The 24,326-nt window shown below is 40.0% G+C and overlaps 1 protein-coding gene across 1 annotated transcript in view; it reads right to left on the reverse strand.

Annotated features, from left to right (window-relative positions):
- Positions 1-24,326, reverse strand: part of NSUN2 (NOP2/Sun RNA methyltransferase 2) — a 33,071-nt gene that overhangs the window by 4,174 nt on the left and 4,571 nt on the right. Inside the window, exons 4-17 of the mRNA XM_066243433.1 lie at positions 20,840-20,945; positions 17,912-17,983; positions 16,681-16,765; positions 15,492-15,684; positions 13,364-13,438; positions 11,310-11,440; positions 8,401-8,474; positions 7,701-7,831; positions 7,225-7,321; positions 3,992-4,176; positions 3,591-3,683; positions 2,667-2,802; positions 1,631-1,711; positions 1,157-1,295 (exon numbers count right to left, since the gene is read on the reverse strand). Coding sequence (XP_066099530.1) covers positions 1,157-1,295; positions 1,631-1,711; positions 2,667-2,802; positions 3,591-3,683; positions 3,992-4,176; positions 7,225-7,321; positions 7,701-7,831; positions 8,401-8,474; positions 11,310-11,440; positions 13,364-13,438; positions 15,492-15,684; positions 16,681-16,765; positions 17,912-17,983; positions 20,840-20,945 — 1,598 coding nt within the window. The remainder of the gene's footprint in view (positions 1-1,156; positions 1,296-1,630; positions 1,712-2,666; positions 2,803-3,590; positions 3,684-3,991; positions 4,177-7,224; positions 7,322-7,700; positions 7,832-8,400; positions 8,475-11,309; positions 11,441-13,363; positions 13,439-15,491; positions 15,685-16,680; positions 16,766-17,911; positions 17,984-20,839; positions 20,946-24,326) is intronic.

A 24,326-nucleotide genomic window follows, 5' to 3' on the forward strand; every position in this document is an offset into this window, starting at 1 on the left:
TCAAAAAATATATTGCAATTACCTACGTGTTGGATTAATAAAAGAAAAAAAGTACAAACAGTTCCTTTATCTTTTAAAATAAACTCTACTTCAAGGTATGCCTAAGGAGACAAAAGAGATGTACTCAAGGCAGCACGTGTTATGCTGTTTAGGCCTCCAGCTTTGAACGTGAGACATATGATTACACATACAACTGCAATAACTGATTTGTTCATTTTCATCAAATTAAGCCAGAAATATTAAACACTGTAACAATTAATGAGTGAAGGCGATGGGATTAAGCAAAAAGAACAAACAAGAAAAACAAACAAACAAAGCACAGAAAACAGTATGGTGACTAGCAGAGGAAAAGGGAGGTGGGGGAGGTAGAGAGTGAAGGGGGATGGGTGGAGATGGAAGGACCCTTGACTTGGGGTGGTGAACACAGGATACAATACACCGATGATGTATTACACTACTGAAATCCATGTAATTTCATTAACCAGTCATTCCAATAAATTCAATAAAAAAATAAGAGTAAAAAAAAAGAAAATAGAATTCTTGGTGGAATTAATTTTATTCTTAGGTGAAAACATCACCGAAGTGATTTAAAGTGGAGATTTATGCATTATAAAATCAACACTGACCAAAATCTATTTTGGTGAGAATCTATTTTGGATGGCTAGCAAAGCCATGGCAACTGCTGGCGAGACTGCATATTGTGCTCTGATGGGACCGATTAAAATGCCAAACCAACACAATAGCCGCTGCTCGTTGGTTGTCCTGCACCTCTTGACACAGACAACCCCAAGTCCCACATTTTCTGTGCTTCCACACAGGTCCCTTCCGTCTGCTTGGTGGCAGGCAAGTCAAAAGGAGCTCTGGCTGGAGGGCTGGCTAGGCCCTAGCATCTGCAGATCACCGATAGCCGCTGGGAAATGCAGGCTCTCCACCTGGGTCTGGGAAAGTAGGGCAACCCCAGGCATGCCCTTGACCCTCAATACACTGAGCCATCAATTATGTTTCTACAAAGCCGTCTGGACACTGACAGTCAGTAAAAGAAGGCCACACTCTACTGAATGAATATAAGCTTGAGAAGGATCAAACGAGAGGGAACACACACAGCTGTGCTGTCTTGTAAGGACTGTTATGTCTCCATGCAAATCAAAGTGCTTACCTAGGTCCTTGACTTGGCTGTATGCCTCACTGCTAAGTTTTCTAAAAAATGGATTTTCCTGGGTTAATAGAATTTTAACATCTTCCAATGATACAGTGATAATTCTTGAATTAATAAATGGATACAATGTATAAATTCCCTGTGAGAAGGAAGAGACATCAGTTATGAATGGAAGCAATCGCCCCGATCCAGTGTGAGTGCCTGCTGTCCTACGGCCTTTCCAAGTGCCACATCTAACCCTCGCTTCAGCACCAGGGCTGGGCAGATGCAGGCCCCCTGCCTGGAATCGGTACTAATCTGTAAGCAAACATTCCCCTAGAGCAGGAATCCCAGCCTTGGAGAGCTCAACAGCAGGGAGAGTCTAATGGCTGGTAGGTGCCAGCCCAGCTCTGCGCCGTCCACACCTGTCAAGCTGGCTGAGAAGCTCCTGTGCCCAACTGCTTCCTATCTATCCAAGTCTGTTCCCCAAATTACCTCCTGCGCTAATCGGAAAGCACAATCAAACTCCTCTCCGCTGTTATTTCGACACCAGACTTTTATCCCGGTGTTAATAACCTGTTAAGTGAAAAAATATGATGAAACATGTATAAATAAGTCAGGATAATCAATTAAAGGAATCCCTCCTACCCTGAGGAGGCAGAGCTGTAAGGGGCTGATGGAAGGAAGGAAGGAAAGAGAAATGGAAAACCTTTGTAAAGTCACTGACTACAATGAATTCACAGGGGCTCTCAAGGACTGACTGATCCTCCTCTCAAAGGGCATTGGTCTATGCGGCTTAGAAGGACCACAGGAGATGTTAACGCAGGAAACTGCGACTCAGAACATTCCATGGACTGTCAGGAGCAAGGATGCCACTGCCCTGGAACCCCCTGTAGACACCCAAGACAGAAGATAAGGGCCCAGTCTTGTTATGAAAACAATTTGACCTCGTGGACCTTCAGATAACCCTTGGAGACCCAATCTGCTAAATATACAAAGGGAAAAAACAAGTTGGGGAAACAGTAAAGCAAATGAAAACAGGGGCCTAAAAGTAGAAAAACTCTAGCAGGGGTCCCCAAACTTTTTACACAAAGGGCCAGTTCACTGTCCCTCAGACCATTAGAGGGCCGCCACATACAGTGCTCCTCTCACTGACCACCAATGAAAGAGGTGCCTCTTCCGGAAGTGCGGCGGGGGGCCAGATAAATGGCCTCAGGGGACCGCATGCGGCCCGCAGGCCATAGTTTGGGGACACCTGCACAGGAAATGGAAATGCACAAATCACACCAAACCAGAGCAACGCAGACCCTCCACACCTGCTGCACTTTCCTCCCATGATACGAACAGGAGAGTCAGCGAGCAAAGAGACACAGGCCCCAGAGCCTAGGCCTGCTGAGGGCTCTGACAGCACGCAGCAGGCTCGGGGCCACTGGCCTGTACTGACACGGAGGGCCAGCATGGGATCAGCTCCTCCCAGGGAAAGTCGAGCAGGTGTCCTCATATATGCACCGTCCCCATCTGTGACCTATACCTTCATCCTCTCACTGTTGTTCAGCAGCACGTTTCTCAGCTCCTTGGAAACCATGTAGAGTTGCCTTTTCTTCCCTTCTGTAGTTCGAGTTAACAAATTCATCCTTGGGAATGAAGGATCCAGAGCATAAAACTTCCTACAAACAAGATAGCCGTTTATAAGAGGGCAGCTCAAAAATTAAGCTGTCTTTAAGCACTCCATTCTTCCCGACAGAACTGGATTCCTCAACTCAGTGTGGTAAGGGCACTGCCAGCCCTGCTGTGGGCTCCATCTCCGCGCCTAACCTACTCCACTGGAGACCTCCAGCAATGTTTACTGAAGGCACAACCGGGCCAGGGCCCCACACTACTGAGGGCAGCGTCTCCTCCTCAACAGTGTCTCCACAGACAGGGACCCGAGATGTTTTATGAGGGACTTTTACAAATGTATTCAGAGGGCCAGTTATCTACAAGACAATGTAACTGACCACTCTGGCAAATATATATAAAAACTTAATGAACAGGAAGAGAACCTGAGACTGTCATCCTTAGCATCATTCCTCTGTTATGCCTGGAGATTCCTAATTAAGGTCCCACCCAGACCCACTTTTCCTCATTTCTTAAATCAGAACTGAGTAAGACAGCCTTGGCCACTGATCTTGCAACTCAACTCAGTAATTTACATTTGGGGTCAGAGTCGAGTTCTTCTACCTCTCCACTGTCTTTACCTATGGGCAGCTTACTTTCTCTGATTATTGCTCACTTGAAATTGAAGGGCTTAGTAAAAATACTCTGTAGTTTCATATAGCTCTAACATGCAATCAAGAGGAAAAATAATGCTATACAGAGCTAAATAAACAACTATAGTTAAATGTGACCAGTTATGCATCTATAGTCCTACAGTAAACTTCTTTAAAGAATTAAAAAAGACTGAGTTAATCCTTACTGGATAGGTGGAAATAATGGGTCATCTTCAGAAATAAACACAAATGGATCTTCTTTAAATCCAAATAACTTCATTTTCTTCGATGGAGGCGGACTAACAAAGAATTGGGATGAAGTCAGTCAGTCTGAAATCTGAGAAACACTGCTCACTACCAACAGCACACTCTTCCCTGACCACTCAACCCTCACCCGTAGCTCTGCTGATACACACTCCTCCCTTCAGACAACAGACAGCAGCCCTCACACCACAAGTGCATTAACACTGCACTGAGCACTTCGCCAGCCAAAGGTGTCCTCACACCGCCTGCTGGAAAACCACCACAGGAAAGGCTTCGGAATCCCAGTCGCTCTACACGGCTGTGAACACTAGAATGTTAGGCTTAAGACAACCGTGTTTCTTACCCACACACGCCATCTTTCTTATTTTCATTACTCTCTAAATCTTCAGTCTTTTCTGTTATTTCTGCGTCACCAACTCCAGTGACTACTTTCTTTTCCAGCTCAGAGGGACCCTCAGCTTTCTCTCCCGAGGGACCTGCAGAGCTGGACTGCACAGGGTTTCTTGGCTTTGCAGACTCCCCCTGCAGCTGTTAGAGAGAATAGTAAGTCCGTTACATTCAAAGCTTAACCTACTTTGCAATGCTACAAAATATTAGGAACACTGAGGTCACAAAAACCAATCTGAACTATTTTTCTCTAACATTTTATATATAAAACAGAAAAGAATTTTAAAAAGCAAGTGTTTTAAATCTTGCTATTAAAAACAGTATTCAGAAACACTTCCTTTCAGGTTAAAATCAACTCTCCGGTAACCACACAGAAAGCACAGATAGCTGGCACACAATGCCAGCTTGTCTTCATTTAAAATGCTACCAGCATCCACTCTGTATAAGGCACACTGAGGGATGCAAATGAGTCAACACCACCCCTAAAGCTGGAGGGAGGGCCGGAAAGAGAAGGGCATGAATAACCACACAGTAGGAGAGGAGAGGGACAATTCCAGGGCACCTGGAGAAACTGCTCTGGAAATCAGAAGAACCTACCTCCAGGGACCAAGAGAATACCTGTTGAACAGTGAACTTCTGAACTCGGGCAATGGTATAAGTGTGTGAGCAAAATGTTTTACTTACATTCAATTTTAAACTTTTATATACATTTATATAAAACCCTAAATGCAAGTTATTTAAAACTGCACTGTCCTTTGTAATTGCCAAGATTGGTAAAAGTAGCAATTCCTAGTCCCTATGAAGTGAGTTTACAAATAGACACTGGGCACAGAAAAGTTACGTTCCCCAGTTCATCAAGCTGTCAAGTGGACAAGCCAGTGAGATTCTCAAGCTGTTAACATTATACAACAGTGCCTCCCAGAGAACAATTTACTTAAATGTAGGAAAAAGCAAATGCACAACCACCACCCTAGGCCTCTTGCCAAAACCAGCAGAGGCGTCCATCCTTTCTGACCCAATGCCACTTCCTGAGTGTGGCCCTGTTTTGGAGCCCGTCTCAAACTCCCCTCTCCCCAGGAAGCTCTCTGTCCCATCTCAGTGATCTGATCCTGTCATCCTCACAATACCCGCAGGACTGTCAGTGTGGTTTTCCCTGACTCAAATTCTAGACCAGTGTCCCTATGCCTTCACTGCAGCTAGATTCCAGCATCCTGAAGATGAAGAATCTCAGAACGGCCCCAGCAGCACAGGCAACCAAAATACATTTACTCAAGAAAACAAGTAAGAAACTGATATGATACAAAAGTAAAGAAATATTTAAATGACATAAAGTTTTTCTAAAAAGTATGACACCACATCAAAGGAGGCAGACTTAAGGAAAAGTTGAAAACTCATTTGCGTAAGTGGTAATGTGACAAAATATCAACACAGCCCCAAATCCAAGTGGACCTAACGTACACATATAACAGGCTCTCAGCTGTGTGGTACAGTAGCCACCAGCCACGTGCTTTCTGTCCTCTGCAAAGGCAACTAGTGTAAAGGTGTATTTTAGAGTGTGAAAGTCACACTGCTTTTAAAAGCTGAGTATGATGGCATATAAAATACCTCATTCATAACTTACTTTGATTACACAGAAGTAACATTTTAAATATACTGGGAAAAACAAAGTATTATTAATTTCACTTTCATTCTTGTTTACTTTTTAAACATGGCTACCCTGACCAGGCACTGGTACAGTGGACAGAGTGTTGGCCTGGGATGCTGAGGACCCAGGTTCAAAACCCTGAGTTTGCCAGCTCGATCATGAGGTCACCAGTTTGAGCGTGGGATCACAGACATGACCCATGGTCACTGGCTTGAGCCTAAAGGTCACCGGCTTGAGCTGGGGGCCACTGGCCCCAATCAAGGCACGTATGAGAAAGCAATCAATAAACAACTAAAGAGATGCAACCAAGAACTGAGGCTTCTCATCTCTCCCCCTTCCTGTCTGTCCCTCTCTCTTCTGTTAAAAAAATAAAATAAACATAGCTGCAAGAAAACTGATATTCCACATGTGGCTGGGGCTCCAGTCTTCTAGCAGTGCTCTGAGTGGCACAGCTCTACTCCTGATCTGGGAGTCAGGGACCAGTCGGAGTGAGGAATACCACACAGACTGCCCAGAAGTGCCAGTTTCAACCCTGGGCCAATTTGAGGCTATACACACATTAATCTGGATAAGCCATAACCCAGAAAACTGTTTACTAATTATTTCTCCAAAATCTAAGTATTTGTGCTAATTTTTAAGCACTAACAGGAAAGAAATACAGACCTTCAGACTGTGACTCCGAGTCATGTTCTATGATTATGGAAAGCTGAGGTACAAACTAACACAGTAACCCTGAACTGATGAGGACAGCATACATTAGAGCGCAACTGTGTGTGTCGAGTCCCGAAAGGCAGCCCTCTTCCTCAACCACTCTACTTCACGGCCTCCCTTATGACTACGGGGAGGTAGTTCAGGTTCATTACATTTCCTTTTCAGCTAGGCCTGAACAAACTGCAATTATCCCTCATGGCCAAGGTGAAGAGAGGCTTGAGATTAGCAGAATTCCATCACCTAAAATAGGCTAAATGAAACCAATCCCTAGGGAATCAGGGTTCAGAGCCAGTTTGGGAGGGAGGGGTATAGGAGATTCTGAACCACAGAGCAAGTCTTTACATCTTTTCAATTTTTATTAAAATCAGATCTAAGATGGGCCTGACCTGTGGTGGCACAGTGGATAAAGCGTCGACCTGGAAATGCTGAGGTCGCCGGTTTGAAACCCTGGGCTTGCCTGGTCAAGGCACATATGGGAGTTGATGCTTCCGGCTCCTCCCCCTTTCTCTCTCTCTGTCTCTGTCTCTCTCCTCTCTCTCTCTCTCTGTCTCTCTCTCTCCTCTCTAAAAATGAATAAATAAAATAAAATAAAATAAAAAAATCAGATCTAAGATGTAGAATAAATGCACTCCCAGTCTTCCTTTTCCACTTACCTACTAATCTCTTGTAAGAAGTTTTATTTGGAAAACTCAAAATTTAAATGAATTCCTACACACACCATGAAGGTCCACCCCCCCACCCCCCAAAAGACGTTCCACTGACCTCTGTCAGCTTCTGCCTTTACTACACAGAGAGATCACATGGTACGCTGTGGTACTTTGGAAGACGTTTACCTTTGGTGGACGTTTATTCCATGGCATTGAAGACTTTTTCACTAATACTGCCACAAAGAACCCTCCAGTATTTTGATGATGTGGTAATATTCTAAGACTAAAAAAAACACAATTCTCACTTTTTAACTGATCCAAAATACATTCTTTTAGTATTAAATATAAAACAAATACTACAAAGATGGCCTGTGAGAGAGAAGTCATGTCTCGTTGTAAATATTCACATAGCCCTCACTCAGCAATGGCCCATGTGTAATGTGGAGAAAGTTAACTCAGTATTCAGTGTATTACCATTAGGTTCTAGCCATCTTGATTATTCACAAAGGCCTGGTGCCAGGAGCTACAGGTACTGAGAAGTTCTCATGTGCCAAAAAGTTCACATACCTGAGGTCGGCCCTGGGTACAGCCCAGGCCTTGCAGGAATGCCTGCAGGCCCACCCCCCCGCCATCCCCAAACCCCGAGAGCCCCATAAACTCACCACCGCTCTAGACGCATCGCCTGTAACTTTTCCGGGTCCTTTGGTGGGAACATGGTCGGCCGAATCTGGGTATGTCTGCTGTGAGGAACCTCATCCCACTCTGCAAACCACTGCCCATCTTTCGTCATTACCTACGAAATGAGGGAGAATTCTAAATCACCAGCACTACCTAGTAAGAAAACCATGGGGTGCCAGTCTACATACTCTCAAATGTGAGAAATGGCCTTTCTCATTTCCCCCCAAAGCTATGAAGACTATTTGCAAAGATGAGATAATTTTTTATTCTATAAAACAGGACAACTATTTTATAAAGCATTTTACATGTGGGATATAAAAAATAAGCCTAGACTGCTTCTAGTTTAAAACTGAAAAGTGAATTCTTTCATATTAGAAATTGGAAATTGAATCCCGGCCAATTAAAAAAAGCAAAAAAAGCAAAGCTGTAGTTATAAGAATGAGAATAAACAAAGCTGATGTTTAATTAGAAAATGAAGGCAGGAAAACTTTCCCATTGCCAGAGAAAAATAAATGTGTAATCATTCCATTTATTATGTATAATTGTGAAACTGATTCTAACTGTGTAACCAAACATGGTGCTATTCAAGTTACCCCAATGTGGAAGCTTTAAAACTTTCACAGCAATGACAAGCAGGTAAGCTGTATCTGCTCTTCAGAACCAGAGTCCTCACAGAAAGATTACCTTCCACTGTGTGAGTCCAGGCATCCACTTCAGTCCTGGCAATTCAGAAGACACATCAGCAAGCTCCAAAGCACCTATTTAACAAAAAACAAAATAAGCTTTTTGCCACATTATGCCCAGTAAAAGAAATGAGATGCAAACAAGCACCTACTGCATGACTCTACATATAGGAAATGTCTGAAGAGGGCAAAACCACACAGAAAGCACATTAGGGGTTTCTGGGTGGGGGTGGGAACAGGAAGTGACTGCAAATAGGCAGATGGCTCAGCTGGGTGTGAAGGGAATGGTTAAAAATCAGACTATGGTGAGGACTATGCAACTGTTCAGTAAATTCCCTAAAAATCACTGAACTGTACACTTAAAATGAGTGAATGTTATGGTACGTCAACTGGAGCTCATTAAAGCCCTTGAACTCAGGAAGTGTTGCAGAGTCCCCAGACACATCCAAAATCTCGGACTCCAGGCCAAAATCACCTTGGAGACAACATAAGGCTAGGACTCAGGGGTCCACTTCTGGTTTATAGACAGAGGCCAGTCAGAGGATGTGGGTCTTCTTTCCTTATGATGATCAAACATCCCAGAATCGAAAAGCAACATTTTAAAGTAAAGTGTAGAATTTTTAAACATTCAGTTTTAAATCCTAGTTTTCTAAAAGTGTCCAACAGGACAACAGTCTGGCTTTAAAAACAGTGTCTATAGTAGCATTACCAGAAGCTGTGAAATGGGGCCAGGAACTACCATTCACAGATCACAGATGCAGCTTTGAAAGCCTTACAGAAGAGGAAGCTCCAACAAAGCAAGCGAATCCCCAACAGGCCTCTAGCCTTTGATAAAAACAGAGTACTGACTTCCACTAATATTCTGAATAGTCTTACCTTTAAAAGTGAACACTAAATAATATTGCAAGTTTCCAGAAACTGGTTTTCTAAAACACAATCCACTGCTCAGCATGCCTTCCGGCCAGCACTGGGTCAGAAACTGCCAATACTAAATGATAGACCAGTGCTTGTAGACTGATGTTTATCAGCAGCCCTTCCTCTAACTAAGTCTCGGGTACTTTCAGGCAAGACCCCACCCCACCTCGTCAGAATCCCCGGCACCGTCAAGTACAAAGCTCAGCAAAGGTCTCTGCTCCCATGAAGCATGTCCACACAGGACACCTGTGACAGAGGATTGAGATGCAGAGTCTACAATGAGGTCTGAAACAACCCCATGCACAATGGTGGTTGTGAGAGCAAAATCTAGACTGGAAACCCAACTGTCCAATTAGGAAAATAATCACCAAGTAGGACACCCAGTTAATTTACTGTTTAACTACATCACCCATAATTCTCTTCAAATGCCTTCTGAAATCAAGTACCACCAAAACTGTGGAGATTAAGACCACGCAAAAAACATCATTCAGATATCACTTCTTTATATACGTGCAGCAAAAACAAAATAAACAAACTAAATTCAGGCCTAAACACAACTGAGAGGGCTGTCACACAGCCCAGATCAGCCAATCAGTGAGAACCTAACTGGAAGCCCAGACAGTTGTGGAACCATCTTTGGAAATGCATTTGTCTAAACTTACTTCACATAAACGTGTAGTAAATTTGGTAGCATTCTATTATGGAAGTTTGAAATTTCTAATTGCTTTAAGGAGAATGCAATGGAAAAGTTTATCATTTTAGTGGAAACATAAAAAAGAAAAATGTTTCACATTAAAACATTATGAAAGTTGCTGTTTCCAAACATTTCATGAAACAAACCATTAAGACCCCACACACTTTAGAGTGGATACTATTAAAAATACAGAACATGACAAGTACTAGCAGGGATAGGGACAACTGGAACCCTTGTGCACTGCTAGTGGAATTATAAAATGGTACAGCCACTCCAACAAACAGTATGGTGGGTCCTGAAACAGAATTATCGTATCACCCAGCAACTCCACTTCTGGGTATATGCCCCAAAGAACTGAAAGCAGAGCTTTAAAGTTACTGTACACCATGGTCACAGCAGTATTATAAAGAAGCAACACAAGTATCCATCGATGAAAAACTGAATAAACTCAGCAATGGGGTCTCTATATAGAATGGAATATCATTTCACCTGAAAAAGGAAGGAAACTGGTACATGCTACAGCATGGAAGAACCTTGAAGACATTATGCTAAGTGATGAAAGCCTGTCACAAAAAAGACAAATACAGAATGATTCCACTCATGTGAGATACCCAGACTGGTCAAACTCACAGAGGATACAATGACGGGTAGGGGATAAAGGGGAGTTATTTAATGGGTTCAGAATTTCAGTTTTGGAAGAGGAAGAACTCTAGAGATTGGCTAGCTAACAAAATGAATGTACTTAACACTACTAAACTATATTTAAATACAGTTAAAATGGTAAATATTAAGTTATGCATATTTTACCACAATTACATTAAAAAAAAACTGTGATAGGCTCTGACATAATCATTGACACTTAAACAAAATGGGCAAAACTTGTAATTCATGAAAAAACAGCGCCATTATATATGATTCTTTTCTATTAGGGATATCGCAATTTAGGGTTTACAAGCTAATAATATAAGCAAATACCCAGGAAAAAGTCTTCAGAAGTATGTAATGTAATATCAATTTCCAAGCTTGTTTATCTCATGGCACACATAAGCTAATTACTAAAATTCTGCGGCACACCAAAAACTCTATTTTTTGCCAATCTGACCAAAAAAAGGTGTAATTCTGATTCATTCTCACTATACAGTTATTGTTGTGTTAGCTGCTATCATTTTTTTATGTGACAATTGCAAGTGAAAAAAGGTCAGTGCCTCTTTTCACTGCATGTTTTAAAAATTCTTGGAGCACACCAGTGGAAAATCACTGCACATAATTATGTGTGTACTTTTTTTTATTAAAGTACCTACCTTCACTTTTTTCCAGTAAAGATGCTATAACTGCTTCATCCTCAATGGGGTTCAGTGAGCACGTAGAATACACCATCCTACCACCCTCCACTAGCTGTTCAGCGCCCCGCGTAGCAATCCGCAGCTGTAAGCTAAGGGTTGGATATACTAAGTTACAGAGACTGAACACAGCCAGAAAGCACATACTTTATAGGCACCCATATGTCATACATTTATTACAACCTTTTGTAATAGACTTACAATAGAATACAAGATGCTCTAAGTAAATAAATAATTCCCATTTATAAAAGAAAACAAAAACCTTGAGGTTCTAAGTCAGTGGTAGTCAACCTGGTCCCTATCGCCCACTAGTGGGCGTTCCAGCTTTCATGGTAGGCAGTAGCGGAGCAACCAAAGTATAAATAAAAAGATAGATTTAACTATAGTAACTTGTTTTATATAGATTTATTCTGCCAAACCTTAGTGAAAATCAACATAAAGTACTTGATAAGTAATTACTATATGCTTTAACTTGCTGTAACTCTGCTTTATAAATTTTATAAAGTAAAGTTACTTCCCTACTTTATAAATCACCACTACTGTGGAACTGGTGGGCGGTTAGAAAATTTTACTACCAATAGAGATACAAAAGTGGGTGGTAGGTATAAAGATTGACTACCCCTGTTCTAAGTGAAGCTAGAATAAACCTATAAAAGGTGCTCCATGTAAACAAAAAAGCATCTACTCATATAAACACTGGTTTGGCTGCTCTGTATACCTTTCCCAGAAAAACATAAAGTGATTAATGACTGAATTTCAACATATTAGGCAATTTCATCATGAAAAAGCCTCCTTACTATTTGCACAAATATTTGAGATTTCTTTCTATGAACAACTTTTATCCCTTACACTTCAATCTTAATGCCTGCTTCCCAAAAACAGTAGTATTTAACAGAGAAACAAAATCTCATAAAGTTATTAATGGTGAACATTCGTTAATACATTTAGATCACCAATGTTCTACATTTAAGAATGTATAATTTTAATAATTAAAAAAAATTATGAAAGTTCTACAGACTGTATAACCAAAACTGTTCAAAACAGTTACTTTAAAAACCTGTCGGGACACAGTAAAACCCGTCTAGTACTATATAATGCACTAGACCAGGGGTCCCCAAACTTTTTACACAAGGGGCCAGTTCACTGTCCCTCAGACTGTTGGAGGGCCAGACTATAAAAAAAACTATGAACAAATCCCTATGCACACTGCACATATCTTATTTTAAAGTAAAAAAAACAAAACAAAACAAAACAGGAACAAATACAATATTTAAAATAAAGAACAAGTAAATTTAAATCAACAAACTGACCAGTATTTCACTGGGAACTATGGGCCTGCTTTTGGCTAATAAGATGGTCAATATCTGGTTCCATATTTGTCACTGCTAGCAGTAACAAGTGATATGACGTGTGTGTCTCACGTTACCAGAAGTAGTACTGTACGTGAGCGACGCTGCACTGTGCTCACTGACCATCAATGAAAGAGGTGCCCCTTCCGGAAGTGCGGCGGGGGCCAGATAAATGGCCTCAGGCGGGCCATAGTTTGGGGACCCCTGCACTAGACACTACAGAAGTATCTTTGACGCATGAGATTCTCTTTTCCCTTTTAAGAATTCTCTAAATTTTAATAAAGATAATCATAAAATACTTCTGAGATCAAAATGTTAAATAAAATAAGTAAACACAGAAAAACAGAAAATAGGAGAAAGACTGGTAAGACAAAAAGGTAAATGGTCATTTTACACACACAAAAAAGTTTGAAATGTTATAGAAAATTCTTATAAAAGGCCCTTTTATTAAAAATGTTCACCTGAAATGTATACAATCTTCAGTTTACTACTCTTAAAGGTTTGAAAAGCAACTACTTCTGATATATAAGCAAACTCCCATGAAAGTGGCCATCATTAACACTCTGATGCTTAGAGTCAAAGATCTGGGTGCCAGTTAGGTGATTCAACAATAAGTCTTGATCAATCAATTGTCAAGCGGTGCTGCAACTACAAAGTTTTACATACCCATGCAACTGCAAGCTGTTTAAGGTGGTCCACTTTTTCCAAACGTCAATGTTTTTTCTCATAGTGCCATCTCCACTGGAAAAGATATTTAAGAACTTAAAGCTCTCTATAGCTAGATGATTAGTTTAGCAAATATCTCAAATTCAAGCTAAATTATAAAAACAGGTATTAATATAAATACCAACTAGAAAACAACCTAAATTCTTACAAACTACTATCAACTTTCTATTTCTGTTTTGGGGAGACTCTAGTACATTAAACTCCTTAATTATACTTCCATTTTCAATTCAATAAAAAAAGATTTAAAAAGAAAACCTCTTTCAACACTTAGATAATAATTTGCTTCTATTTGAGAGAAATATAGCAACACCAATTTTCAGTCCTGAGAAAGACAGAACCAGGAATATATTTAAGATATTTTGATCCTGTTATTTAGAAATTTGGTTAATCAAGGAGACTTGACTTGGAGTGGTGAACACAAAATACAATATACAATAATGATGTATTACAGACTTGTACACAGACTTGAAACTTATATAACTTTATTAATTAATGTCACCCCAATATATTTAAAGAAAATATTCATTCTTTCTACGTATGTGGTATACATGTATTTTCACCTAGTCAATAAATTTTAATGTTCCCTAATAAAATTGTGTCATTTTCTTAAAAAAAAAAAAGGTTGAGTGGTTTTTAATCAGAATTACGGTAAATGATAAACCTATACTCATAAAGGACTTTCCACAGCAGATTCAATTAAGCCAATTTAATGTCTGCCAAGATTTTTCTATTTATCAGTTAAATATTTTTGATTCTCTTTTTTAAACAAATTATTTCTACATAAATTTAATAATGCAGACTTGATTCTTTAATTTTTCTGTCCATGTCTAATTTTATTTACCCAGTTTTTGAGGTAATTCCTGCATCTGTTGCTTTCTCTGTAAGTTTAATTTTCCTTGGTGGTCTAGTCACATGTCCTTGGTGGTGCAGAGTCTGCAGGATGGAAATGTCCTATGAGATATAATGGCTATCAAATGACATCCATCACTTATATGATGGTGGCCTAAAATTCTGCCATAATTTTAGGAATTCTTTTCAGCTTACAACTTAATGGTCATAAGGTCATATCATTTTCACAATATTGTTAAGAGAAATGAGTTATATTTCTGATCAAAAGAACAGGTGTAGTAAAACACCTGAAATCTAGAAAATTTTAACGTAGGAAAAAAGGAATGTATTTCATGAGTGATTTAAAATACTACTTTAAAGGGAAATTTTACAGGTATTTAAAAACTCAGCCATACTTGTTGCTACCAGCTACAATTTTCAAACTGAGTTTGGCTACTAGCAGTAAATCTGCCACTTGTTTAAACAAGATGAATTTAACATTGACGTATCATAGTTAAACACTGTTTAGGGCTAGCAAAGTTTTGTGGCAATTTTTGTACTCTAGTCTCAACAAATTCATCTGTTCAAAGGGTAGTAAATAGTAAACTCTTGTGATTGTTGCCTATGTCACTGCCTCTAGGAACTTAACAGCCATCTTTATTTAGTTTGATTCATTCCTTTTTGGAAAAACTCAGTTATTCAGTTATGCCACAAAATTCTCTTAGAGGTAAACTCTAAAAATCTAAAGTTTACATGTAAAATTTGAAGGTATGTAAACAAATACAGGTAAAATGAGGTTCTCAAAGTTTGAACCCCTAATTTCATTGTGCTAAACAATGTAAGACTCAAACAGAAACCCTGATGTGATTATTACTTGTGACTGTTTTACATACTCACTGAAGTATATCCATAAACACCTGGATGAGCAAATAAATCACTCAAGTAATCACATTCTGAAATAAGTAAGTTTATGATACTTTCTTCCTTTCAGATATTTTCTTTCTATCTCTTTTTCAACCATCAAAACCACCTTTCTTTATCTGTGTCCCCAACATGCTCAGTCTCCTGTATCACTAAAATTCTGTGTCTGTCTTTCAATCCAGGTCACAATGTCTCTCTTCATACCAGCTACCACAAGCATCATACATAACTGTGGTTTCTGTGCAACTTCATTTTAGTCTATGAGCGACTAATTCCTTAGTGGATTCTGGGATTTCTGGACTCTTGATAATATAAATACCTGCAAGGGACGTCACATAGGATGCGATCATAGAAGAGAACCTCTTTTCTTCCGTTCACATCTATCATAAGTCTTGGTATGCTGGATGCATCGTGGTTGACCACCATGATGCAGGGACTGCTCAATCTTTTGGCCTGATGAACAAGCAGATAGCAGCGCTTGTTGTCCACATCATTCGCGATGACAAATCCCTCTGAAAACATAATACTGCAGCATTGGATGACATGCAGCACAAGTAAATTCCTGAAATATATAACCTGTAGGCTAGTGGGTGAGAAGTGAGGATCTGAGTGTAAGACTAACTAGGACTGTGTAAGTGGTCCAAAAAAGGAAAACCGGCAGCTCAGCATGGATTTCATGGTCACTTAAAATTTCAAAACTTCAAGACTCATTTGTTCAACAATTACTCACTTTGAACCAATTGTTGTGCCAAAAATGTCTTTTCTATTAGTAACTATTAATTTAAAAAGGAGGATGAGAGGACAAAGACATAGAAAATGGAATCATCTGACAAGTGTTTAAAATACACTATGTTAGGGCACCATCCTAGATTCTGTGGATCAGATATTTGGGGTGCAGCCTAACACTCCTGAACGTTTAAGCTGTTCCCGGCAAAGTTCTGAGCTGTACCACTGCTAAAAACCTGGCGGGAGCTTCCTAGGTGCCACCTCCTCTCACGCTGGTCCCTTTCTCATCTCCAGCAAAAAGGCAATATGCCTAGTATCACTTCATGATCCATAGCGACCTTTCTCTTAAGGAAGTAGGAGGAGCTACACCAGTAGGTACATAAAAATATTAAAAGACTAACAAACACTATGAATGGCATTTTTCACAACCTTATAAAATCCCTATATAAGGAAGCATCAGTGACACAATAATAGCTGCCATTTTCTGAGCACTTTACAATCTTATATCATATTCCCCAAGTTCAGGACTAATGGCTCATTTTATAAACGATGTCTAGTAATGCCACCTTACTCACCTCATAAACAGTGGTGGAATTTGAACCTGGAGAGTCTAAGCTAAAGTCCCCCTTGCTACACCACATGTGCTGGTTTAGGAACTAATGACAGTGCTGTGCAAAAGCACAGTTCTACTTTCAGGGAAGCTTCAGGCAGTGTTCTAATCTTTTCCTGTCCGCCCCACCAAACTGCCATTTCTACCTCCAAACCTCCAGACCAACGCATACCTGGAAAAGGGACATTCATGTCAGCATGCAGCATTTCAATTAATTGTGTGGTCTTTGATCCAGGTGCCGCACACATATCCAAGATCTATTAAAAAGAAAGAAAATATTTGAGACTTGTTTTAAAAAATAAAAAAATCTGTATTTAATTTAAAACAATGAGTTATTCTAGTACAATATTTTGATTTCTATTCCAAGAACTAAATATATTTATAGAATGAATCTACAATGTGATATATTTAGCTGATAGGAGGCTCAATAAAGAATGCTCCCAAATTACGGTGATAAAGATACTCTTGCCTGACCAGGCGGTGGCGCAGTGGATAGAGCATCGGACTGGGATGCGGAGGACCCAGGTTCGAGACCCCAAGGTCGCCAGCTTGAGTGCGGGCTCGTCTGGTTTGAACAAAGCTCATTAGCTTGGACACAAAGTCTCTGGCTCAAGCAAGGGGTTACTCGGACCGCTGAAGGCCCGCAGTCAAGGCACATATGAGAAAGCAATCAATGAATAACTAAGGTGTCGCATGCACAACAAAAAACTAATGATTGATGCTTCTCATCTCTCCATTCCTGTCTGTCTGTCCCTGTCTATCCCTCTCTCTGACTCTCTGTTTAAAAAAAAAAAAAAAATTAAAAAAAAAAAAGATACTCTTTCTACAGGGCACAGGAACAGCTGGCACTACAAACCAGTAAAAGCAATACACTTAGGGAGGAATGAGTAAATATACTAAGTGAAAGCAGCACTGTAACATGCTGCTAAGAACAGAGCTACCTGGACTCAAAGCTCAGCTGGGCCAGCGACTAGTCCTGTGACCTGGGCCAGTTACTTCAACTTTTCTTTGTCTTTTTCTCATCTGAAAAAATGGGGCCAGTGGTAGCTACCCCCACAGGGATGTGGGGATAATAAAAAGAAATAACTCATGAAAAGAATGCAGAACAATGCTTGGCACAGAACAACCTCTCAATACATGTTCACTATGATTTTCAATCAGATTTAGTTAATCAAGACCACTGAAGATAATCTGTATAATAAATAAACAAATTTATAAAATGAACTTTAAGAGGGGAAAAAATCAAGTGACTTGTAAAATTTAACTAGGAAAAAAGTACAAAAAAGAACTGAAAGGAAAGTGAAAAGTAAAAATAGTTCATTATATTAATAAAGAAAGTTTGCAACAAAACAGAGCGGCCCAGGCACAGACAGCAGCACGATTTTCTATATAATACACAGTACCTTATGGTGAGGGTGAGCATTAAGCAACAGAGGTGGAATCATACTGACAGCTTCTTGACGACTGATATTCCCCTTGAAAGATAAAATTTCAAAAGTCAAGAACATTTAAAAGGCAGAAAAGTTCAATACTGGAAATTCAAATTTTCAAATGTAACACTAAAAGACCATATAAATCAATCACACATGGAACAAGAGTTACTACTATCGCACAAACATTAAACAAATAGAAACATTTTCATACCAGTGGATAAACGGTTGCTACCTAATGGCCACATAAGGATGATCATTAATACTAAAACTTACCATTAGAAAACCACTGAATTTTAAAATATCATAAAAGGGGATTTAAGTTTACATAGTCCCCACTCCCCACATTTAGAACATCTGGAAGCTGGATGAGCATATCTAAAAGGCATACAGTAGCACTGAAATACCCTCTGGAACAAAAGCAATCAAAGGTTGCACAGGACAAAGTCACCATCAACAAGATTATCCCTCAGGTAAAATCGTCACTTCTACTTCTCAGACCCCATGTTCAGGAACAGCTTGTCTGCTTTCTATTCCCGAGAAATGCCTCTCAAAAAGATGAAGACGGCCCTGGCTGGTTGGCTTGGCGGTAGAGCATCGGCCTGGCGTGCAGGGGACCCGGGTTCGATTCCCAGCCAGGGCACATAGGAGAAGCGCCCATTTGCTTCTCCACCCCCACCCCCTCCTTCCTCTCTGTCTCTCTCTTCCCCTCCCACAGCCAAGGCTCCACTGGAGCAAAGATGGCCCGGGCGCTGGGGATGGCTCCTTGGCCTCTGCCCCAGGCGCTAGAGTGGCTCTGGTCACGGCAAAGCGACACCCCGGAGGGGCAGAGCATCGCCCCCTGGTGGGCAGAGTGTGGCCCGTGGTGGGCGTGCCGGGTGGATCCCGGTCGGGAGCATGCAGGAGTCTGTCTGACTGTCTCTCCCCGTTTCCAGCTTCAGAAAAATACAAAAAAAAAAAAAAAAAAAAGATGAAGACATCAACCGCTGCTCCTCTCTTTCCTTCTCCAGGATAAATTAAAACTCCTCACTAAATACTCTGTCCTCAATATCTTCGCTAGTGGGCTTGGCTATCCGTTAAAGGTGTACGGCTGTTGGCTGTTCAGATTCGGTCCAGCACTGGCCTCGATCACAACTCTAGTTTAACAGCCTTAAGAATGAATGCTTAAAAAAGGGACAAGGAGATACAAAACATCAGCCACCAGGAGGCTGCTGCTCCATTACAGCAAGGGTCTTTTGAACTTTAATAGCCATCACTCATCTTGCACTTACGCATCTGCAGAATCTGACTTGCACATCCTTACCTGCTAATTTTCACCCTATGGTTTTGGGCCAGCAGTGGGTCGGTTAAACTGAATCTTGACTGATTCACTAGGTACAGTGACTCCACGCTTTGTGAATCTGATAAGTCTGCCTTCTGTTTTCATCCTGGTTTTCAATTAAGCCTTAGAGTGGGAATGGGAACCATGGGCCCTTAACTATAGACATCCTGGCAATTAGTCTTGATTCATAAACTCATCCTAAAGAGGTTTTAAAGCCAACTTTAAATAACCCAGCGTGTCTCATCTTGCTGACTTCTGATGAAAAACTGGACTGTTTCCCTATGATATATGCTACCGACACTAAAATCCCATTTCCACCTTCTAAAAGCTGACAAAATCTGCCTCTTTACAACCTATCCAATGATGCATCACGCCACTCCCCACAAACCCTCTGTTCAGTCGTAACTTGCTTTCATTTTATGGATCTTGATCTGACCTGGCACCTCAATGGAAGCTGAGTCAGAGAATCCTTTCTGATACTGACCTAAGGACAGAAACAGGAACAAGGCAGCACCTGGTCCTGTGTATTCCTAACTGTTGGGGGGCAGGGTGGGGTGAAAGCCAGGGCAAACGGGAGCCCAGTTTACTGGGTTAAGTTAGTGCACAGAAAGCCAAAGTGGTAGAAAACAGCTGTGGGTCCAGGAGAGATTAGAATGCACAAGGTGAAGGGTTTCTAAATTGGTTGTGGCTTCAGGGAAAAAACATGGGAATTTTGTTAACTCTGTTAAGAGGACAAAGAAGAGGAAAAAGAAATAACATCTGTTGACACACACAGGTTTCCTCAGCTAGAAGATCAGAAACTAGGCAAGTGAAACTTCTGATTGAAAATGTGAGACTATTAAGAATTCTAAAAGAATAAAGAGGTAACAGCAATGCTGACCACATCCAAACTCTATGGGCATTTATTTAATCATGTATTGCATGAGAAATATTTTTGGGGGAAAAGTTTAATGCTAAATGTATAAAGGTCAGTGGTCATAATGATAAGTGTTCATTGTAATCAGGAATCAGGGATGGCTAAGAAACCAAGAAGATGAAGGTGGTGACATTTTAGAAGAACCAAAGTTGCCCTATTTAGGTGTTTCTTTGTATGGGAAAAGTGGCGAATAGTTAGGGATAAGAAAATAAGTGATAAAGAGTTTAAAAGTCTCACTTTTATTAAAATAAGTAACATAGCCATAAAACATACTACATTCTTGGTACAAGTACCTGGCACGCACGTGTAAGGAGGTGGGAAGGGTGCAAGGGTGCACTGAGTGGTTGTCTCCTTAGTGGCGTGCTACTAAGCAGAGTGCTGTGCACACCCCAGCTCTGCAGCCACCCAGACCTGGGAGTAGCAAGACACAATCAAGCTGACACTGTGATCATACCCCTATTAAAGTTCATGGTTAATGTACCAACAAACAAGACAATTCTGTAATCATAAATTATAAGTGGAATCTACAGTTAAAGGTGTCTTTCCTGTGTGCTTTATCTACTTGATTGCTCCCAGTGACAAGTATGGCTAAAAATATAACCATGAAACTAACATGCATTTAAAGCTTTAAGGAAACCAACAAGTCTTTAAGAATTCTACTCACAGATTCAGTTTCGCTAACCAGAAACTGGTGAAACTTCTCCAATTGCGGAGACTTTCTCAAGATTTTTCGACTCAAATTTGTGTGCCAAGCAAGTTCTTCAGGATACCTGGACAAAAAGGAAGTAAAACACTTACGGACTGTATATATTAAAGTACTCTCTTAACAACTTCTTGCTTATCCAGGTCATATAGCCAATGAGACACCCAATTTTGTACTGCTTCCTCATCCACGACCAGTAGAGTCAGTCAGCGCTGCATGATGTGCCCTGGGACACGGCAGCACGGTTCTAACCTCATCATGACTCAGGCAGAAACAGGAGAGCCTAAGGGGTAACAGGACACACACATGTAACATGACAGTGAAACCATGACGACGAACATTTAAGATCTGATGAGAAAGTGGAGACTCCTCTGCCCTTCACTAAGTATGGTAAGTTAACCATGGTATAAAGATGGTCAGAAAAGGCCCTGCAAGCATAATTCTGATTCCAAAACCAGGCAAAGACAACACAAAGAAAGAAAATTATAGGCCAATATCTCTGATGAATATAGATGCTAAAATCCTCAACAAAATATTAGCAAACCAGATCCAACAATATATGGAAAAAAATCATACACCATGATCAAGTGGGATTTATTCTGGGGATGCAAGGCTGGTACAATATTCATAAATCAATCAATGTGATTCATCACATAAACAAAAAGAAGGAGAAAAACCATATGATAATTTCAATAGATGCAGAAAAAGCATTTGATAAAATCCAGCACCCATTCATGATCAAAACTCTCAGCAAAGTGGGAATATAGGGAACATACCTCAACATGATAAAAGCCATCTATGAGAAACCCACAGCCAACATCATACTCAATGGGTAAAAATTAAAAGCAATCCCCTTAAGATCAGGAACAAGGCAGGGATGCCCCCTTTCACCACTCTTATTTAACATAGTCCTGGAAGTCCTAGTCACAGCAATAGACAAGAAGAAGAAATAAAAGGCATTCAAGTTGGAAAAGAAGTAGTAAAACTATCATTATTTGCAGATGATATGATATTGTATATAGAAAATCCTAAAGTCTCAGTCAAAAAACTACTGGACCTGATAAATGAATTCAGCAAAGTGGCAGGATATAAAATCAATACTCAGAAATCAGAGGCATTTTTATACACCAACAATGAACAGTCAGAAAGAGAAATTAAGGAAACAATCCCCTTCACAATTACAACCAAAAAAATAAAGTACCTAGGAGTAAACTTAACCAAAGAGACTAAAGACTTATACTCGGAAAATTACAAAGCATTGATAAAAGAAATCAAGGAAGATACAAACAAGTGGAAGCATATACCATGCTCATGGTTAGGAAGAATAAACATCATTAAAATGTCTATATTACCCAAAGCAATCTATAAATTCAATGCAATACCAATTAAAATATCAATGACATACTTCAAAGATATAGAACACATATTCCAAAAATTTATATGGAACCAAAAAAGAACACGAATAGCCTCAGCAATCTTAAAAAAGAAGAATAAAGTGGGAGGTATCACACTTCCTGATATCAAGCTATACTACAAGGCCCTTGTACTCAAAACAGCCTGGTACTGGCATAAGAACAGGCATATAGATCAATGGAACAGAACAGAGAACCCAGAAATAAACCCACAGTTCTATGGACAACTGATATTTGACAAAGGAGGCAAGGAAATACAATGGAGTAAAGACAGCCTCTTTAACAAATGGTGTTGGGAAAATTGGACAGCTACCTGCAAAAAAATGAAACTAGATCACCAGCTTACACCACTCACAAAAATAAACTCAAAATGGATAAAAGACTTAAATGTAGGCCGTGAAACCATAAGCATCTTAGAAGAAAACATAGGCAGTAAGCTCTCCGACATCTCTCAGAGCAATATATTTGCTGATTTATCTCCAGGGGGAAGTGAAATAAAAGATAGGATAAACAAATGGGACTATATCAAACTAAAAAGCTTTTGCACAGCTAAAGACAACAAGAACAGAATAAAAAGACAAACTACACAATGGGAGAACATATTTGACAATACGTCTGATAAGGGGTTAATAACCAAAATTTATAAAGAACTTGTAAATCTCAACACCAGGAAGATAAACAATCCAATCAAAAAATGGGCAAAAGAGATGAATAGACACTTCTCCAAAGAGGACATACAGATGGCCAATAGGCATATGAAAAAATGCTCAACATCACTAATCATTAGAGAAATGCAAATTAAAACCACAATGAGATATCACCTCACACCAGCCAGAATGGCGCTGATCAACAAAACAACACAGAATAAGTGCTGGCAAGGATGTGGAGAAAAGGGAACCCTCCTGCACTGCTGGTGGGAATGCAGACTGGTGCAGCCACTGTGGAAAACAGTATGGAGATTCCTCAAAAAACTGAAAATCGAACTGCCTTTTGACCCAGCTATCCCACTTTTAGGAATATACCCCAAGGACACCATAGAACGGCTCCAAAAGGAGAAATGCACCCCCATGTTTGTGGCAGCATTGTTCACAATAGCGAAAATCTGGAAACAGCCCAAGTGTCCGTCAGAGGATGAGTGGATTAAAAAGCTTTGGTACATATATACTATGGAATACTACTCAGCCATAAGAAATGATGACATCGGATCATTTACAATAACATGGATGGACCTTGATAACTTATACGGAGTGAAATAAGTAAATCAGAAAAAAAACTAAGAACTATATGAAACCATACATAGAAGGGACATAAAAATGAGACTCAGAGACATGAACAAGAATGTGATGGCAACAGGGGTCGGGGGTGGGGGGAGGGGGGATGAGGCGAAGAAGGAGAGAGGGGTTGGGGTAGGGGAGGGGCACAAAGAAAACCAGTTAGAAGGTGACAGAAGACAATTTAACTTTGGGGGAGGGGTATACAGCACAATCAAATGTCAAAATAATCTAGAGATGTTTTCTCTCAACATATGTACCCTGATTTATCAATGTCACTGCATTAAATTTAATAAATAAGTTTAAAAAAAAGAGGAAAAAAAGAAAAGGCCCTGGCAGGGTAGCTTAGTTGGTTAGTGTCGTCCTGATGCGCCAGCTTGCGGTTTTGTCACATCGGGGTACATACAAGAAGCACCTGATGAATGCATAACAAGTGAAACAACAAATGGGTGTTTCTCTTTCTCAGTTAAAAAAAGTTTTTAAAGTTATCAGAAAAAAGGACATAACAAATTTCCTAAATTTAAAGAAGTACAAATCACACAGAATCAAAATAATTTGGTAGGACAGGCATCGAAATGTTTGACTACAATTTTATTTAACACATTTTTCACTATTTCTAAAACAAACCACTCTAAGAATGTACTGAAATGTTTTGCATATCAAAAAACCTTGGAAATCACCAATGTATTAATTTGAGCTCCTAGTTACTCAGACCTATGAATGAAGCACCTCTGTAAATATGTATATTTGAACTTTCTATAAACA

The sequence above is a fragment of the Saccopteryx bilineata genome, chromosome 1 (assembly GCF_036850765.1).
Source record: "Saccopteryx bilineata isolate mSacBil1 chromosome 1, mSacBil1_pri_phased_curated, whole genome shotgun sequence".
Lineage (NCBI taxonomy): Eukaryota > Metazoa > Chordata > Mammalia > Chiroptera > Emballonuridae > Saccopteryx > Saccopteryx bilineata.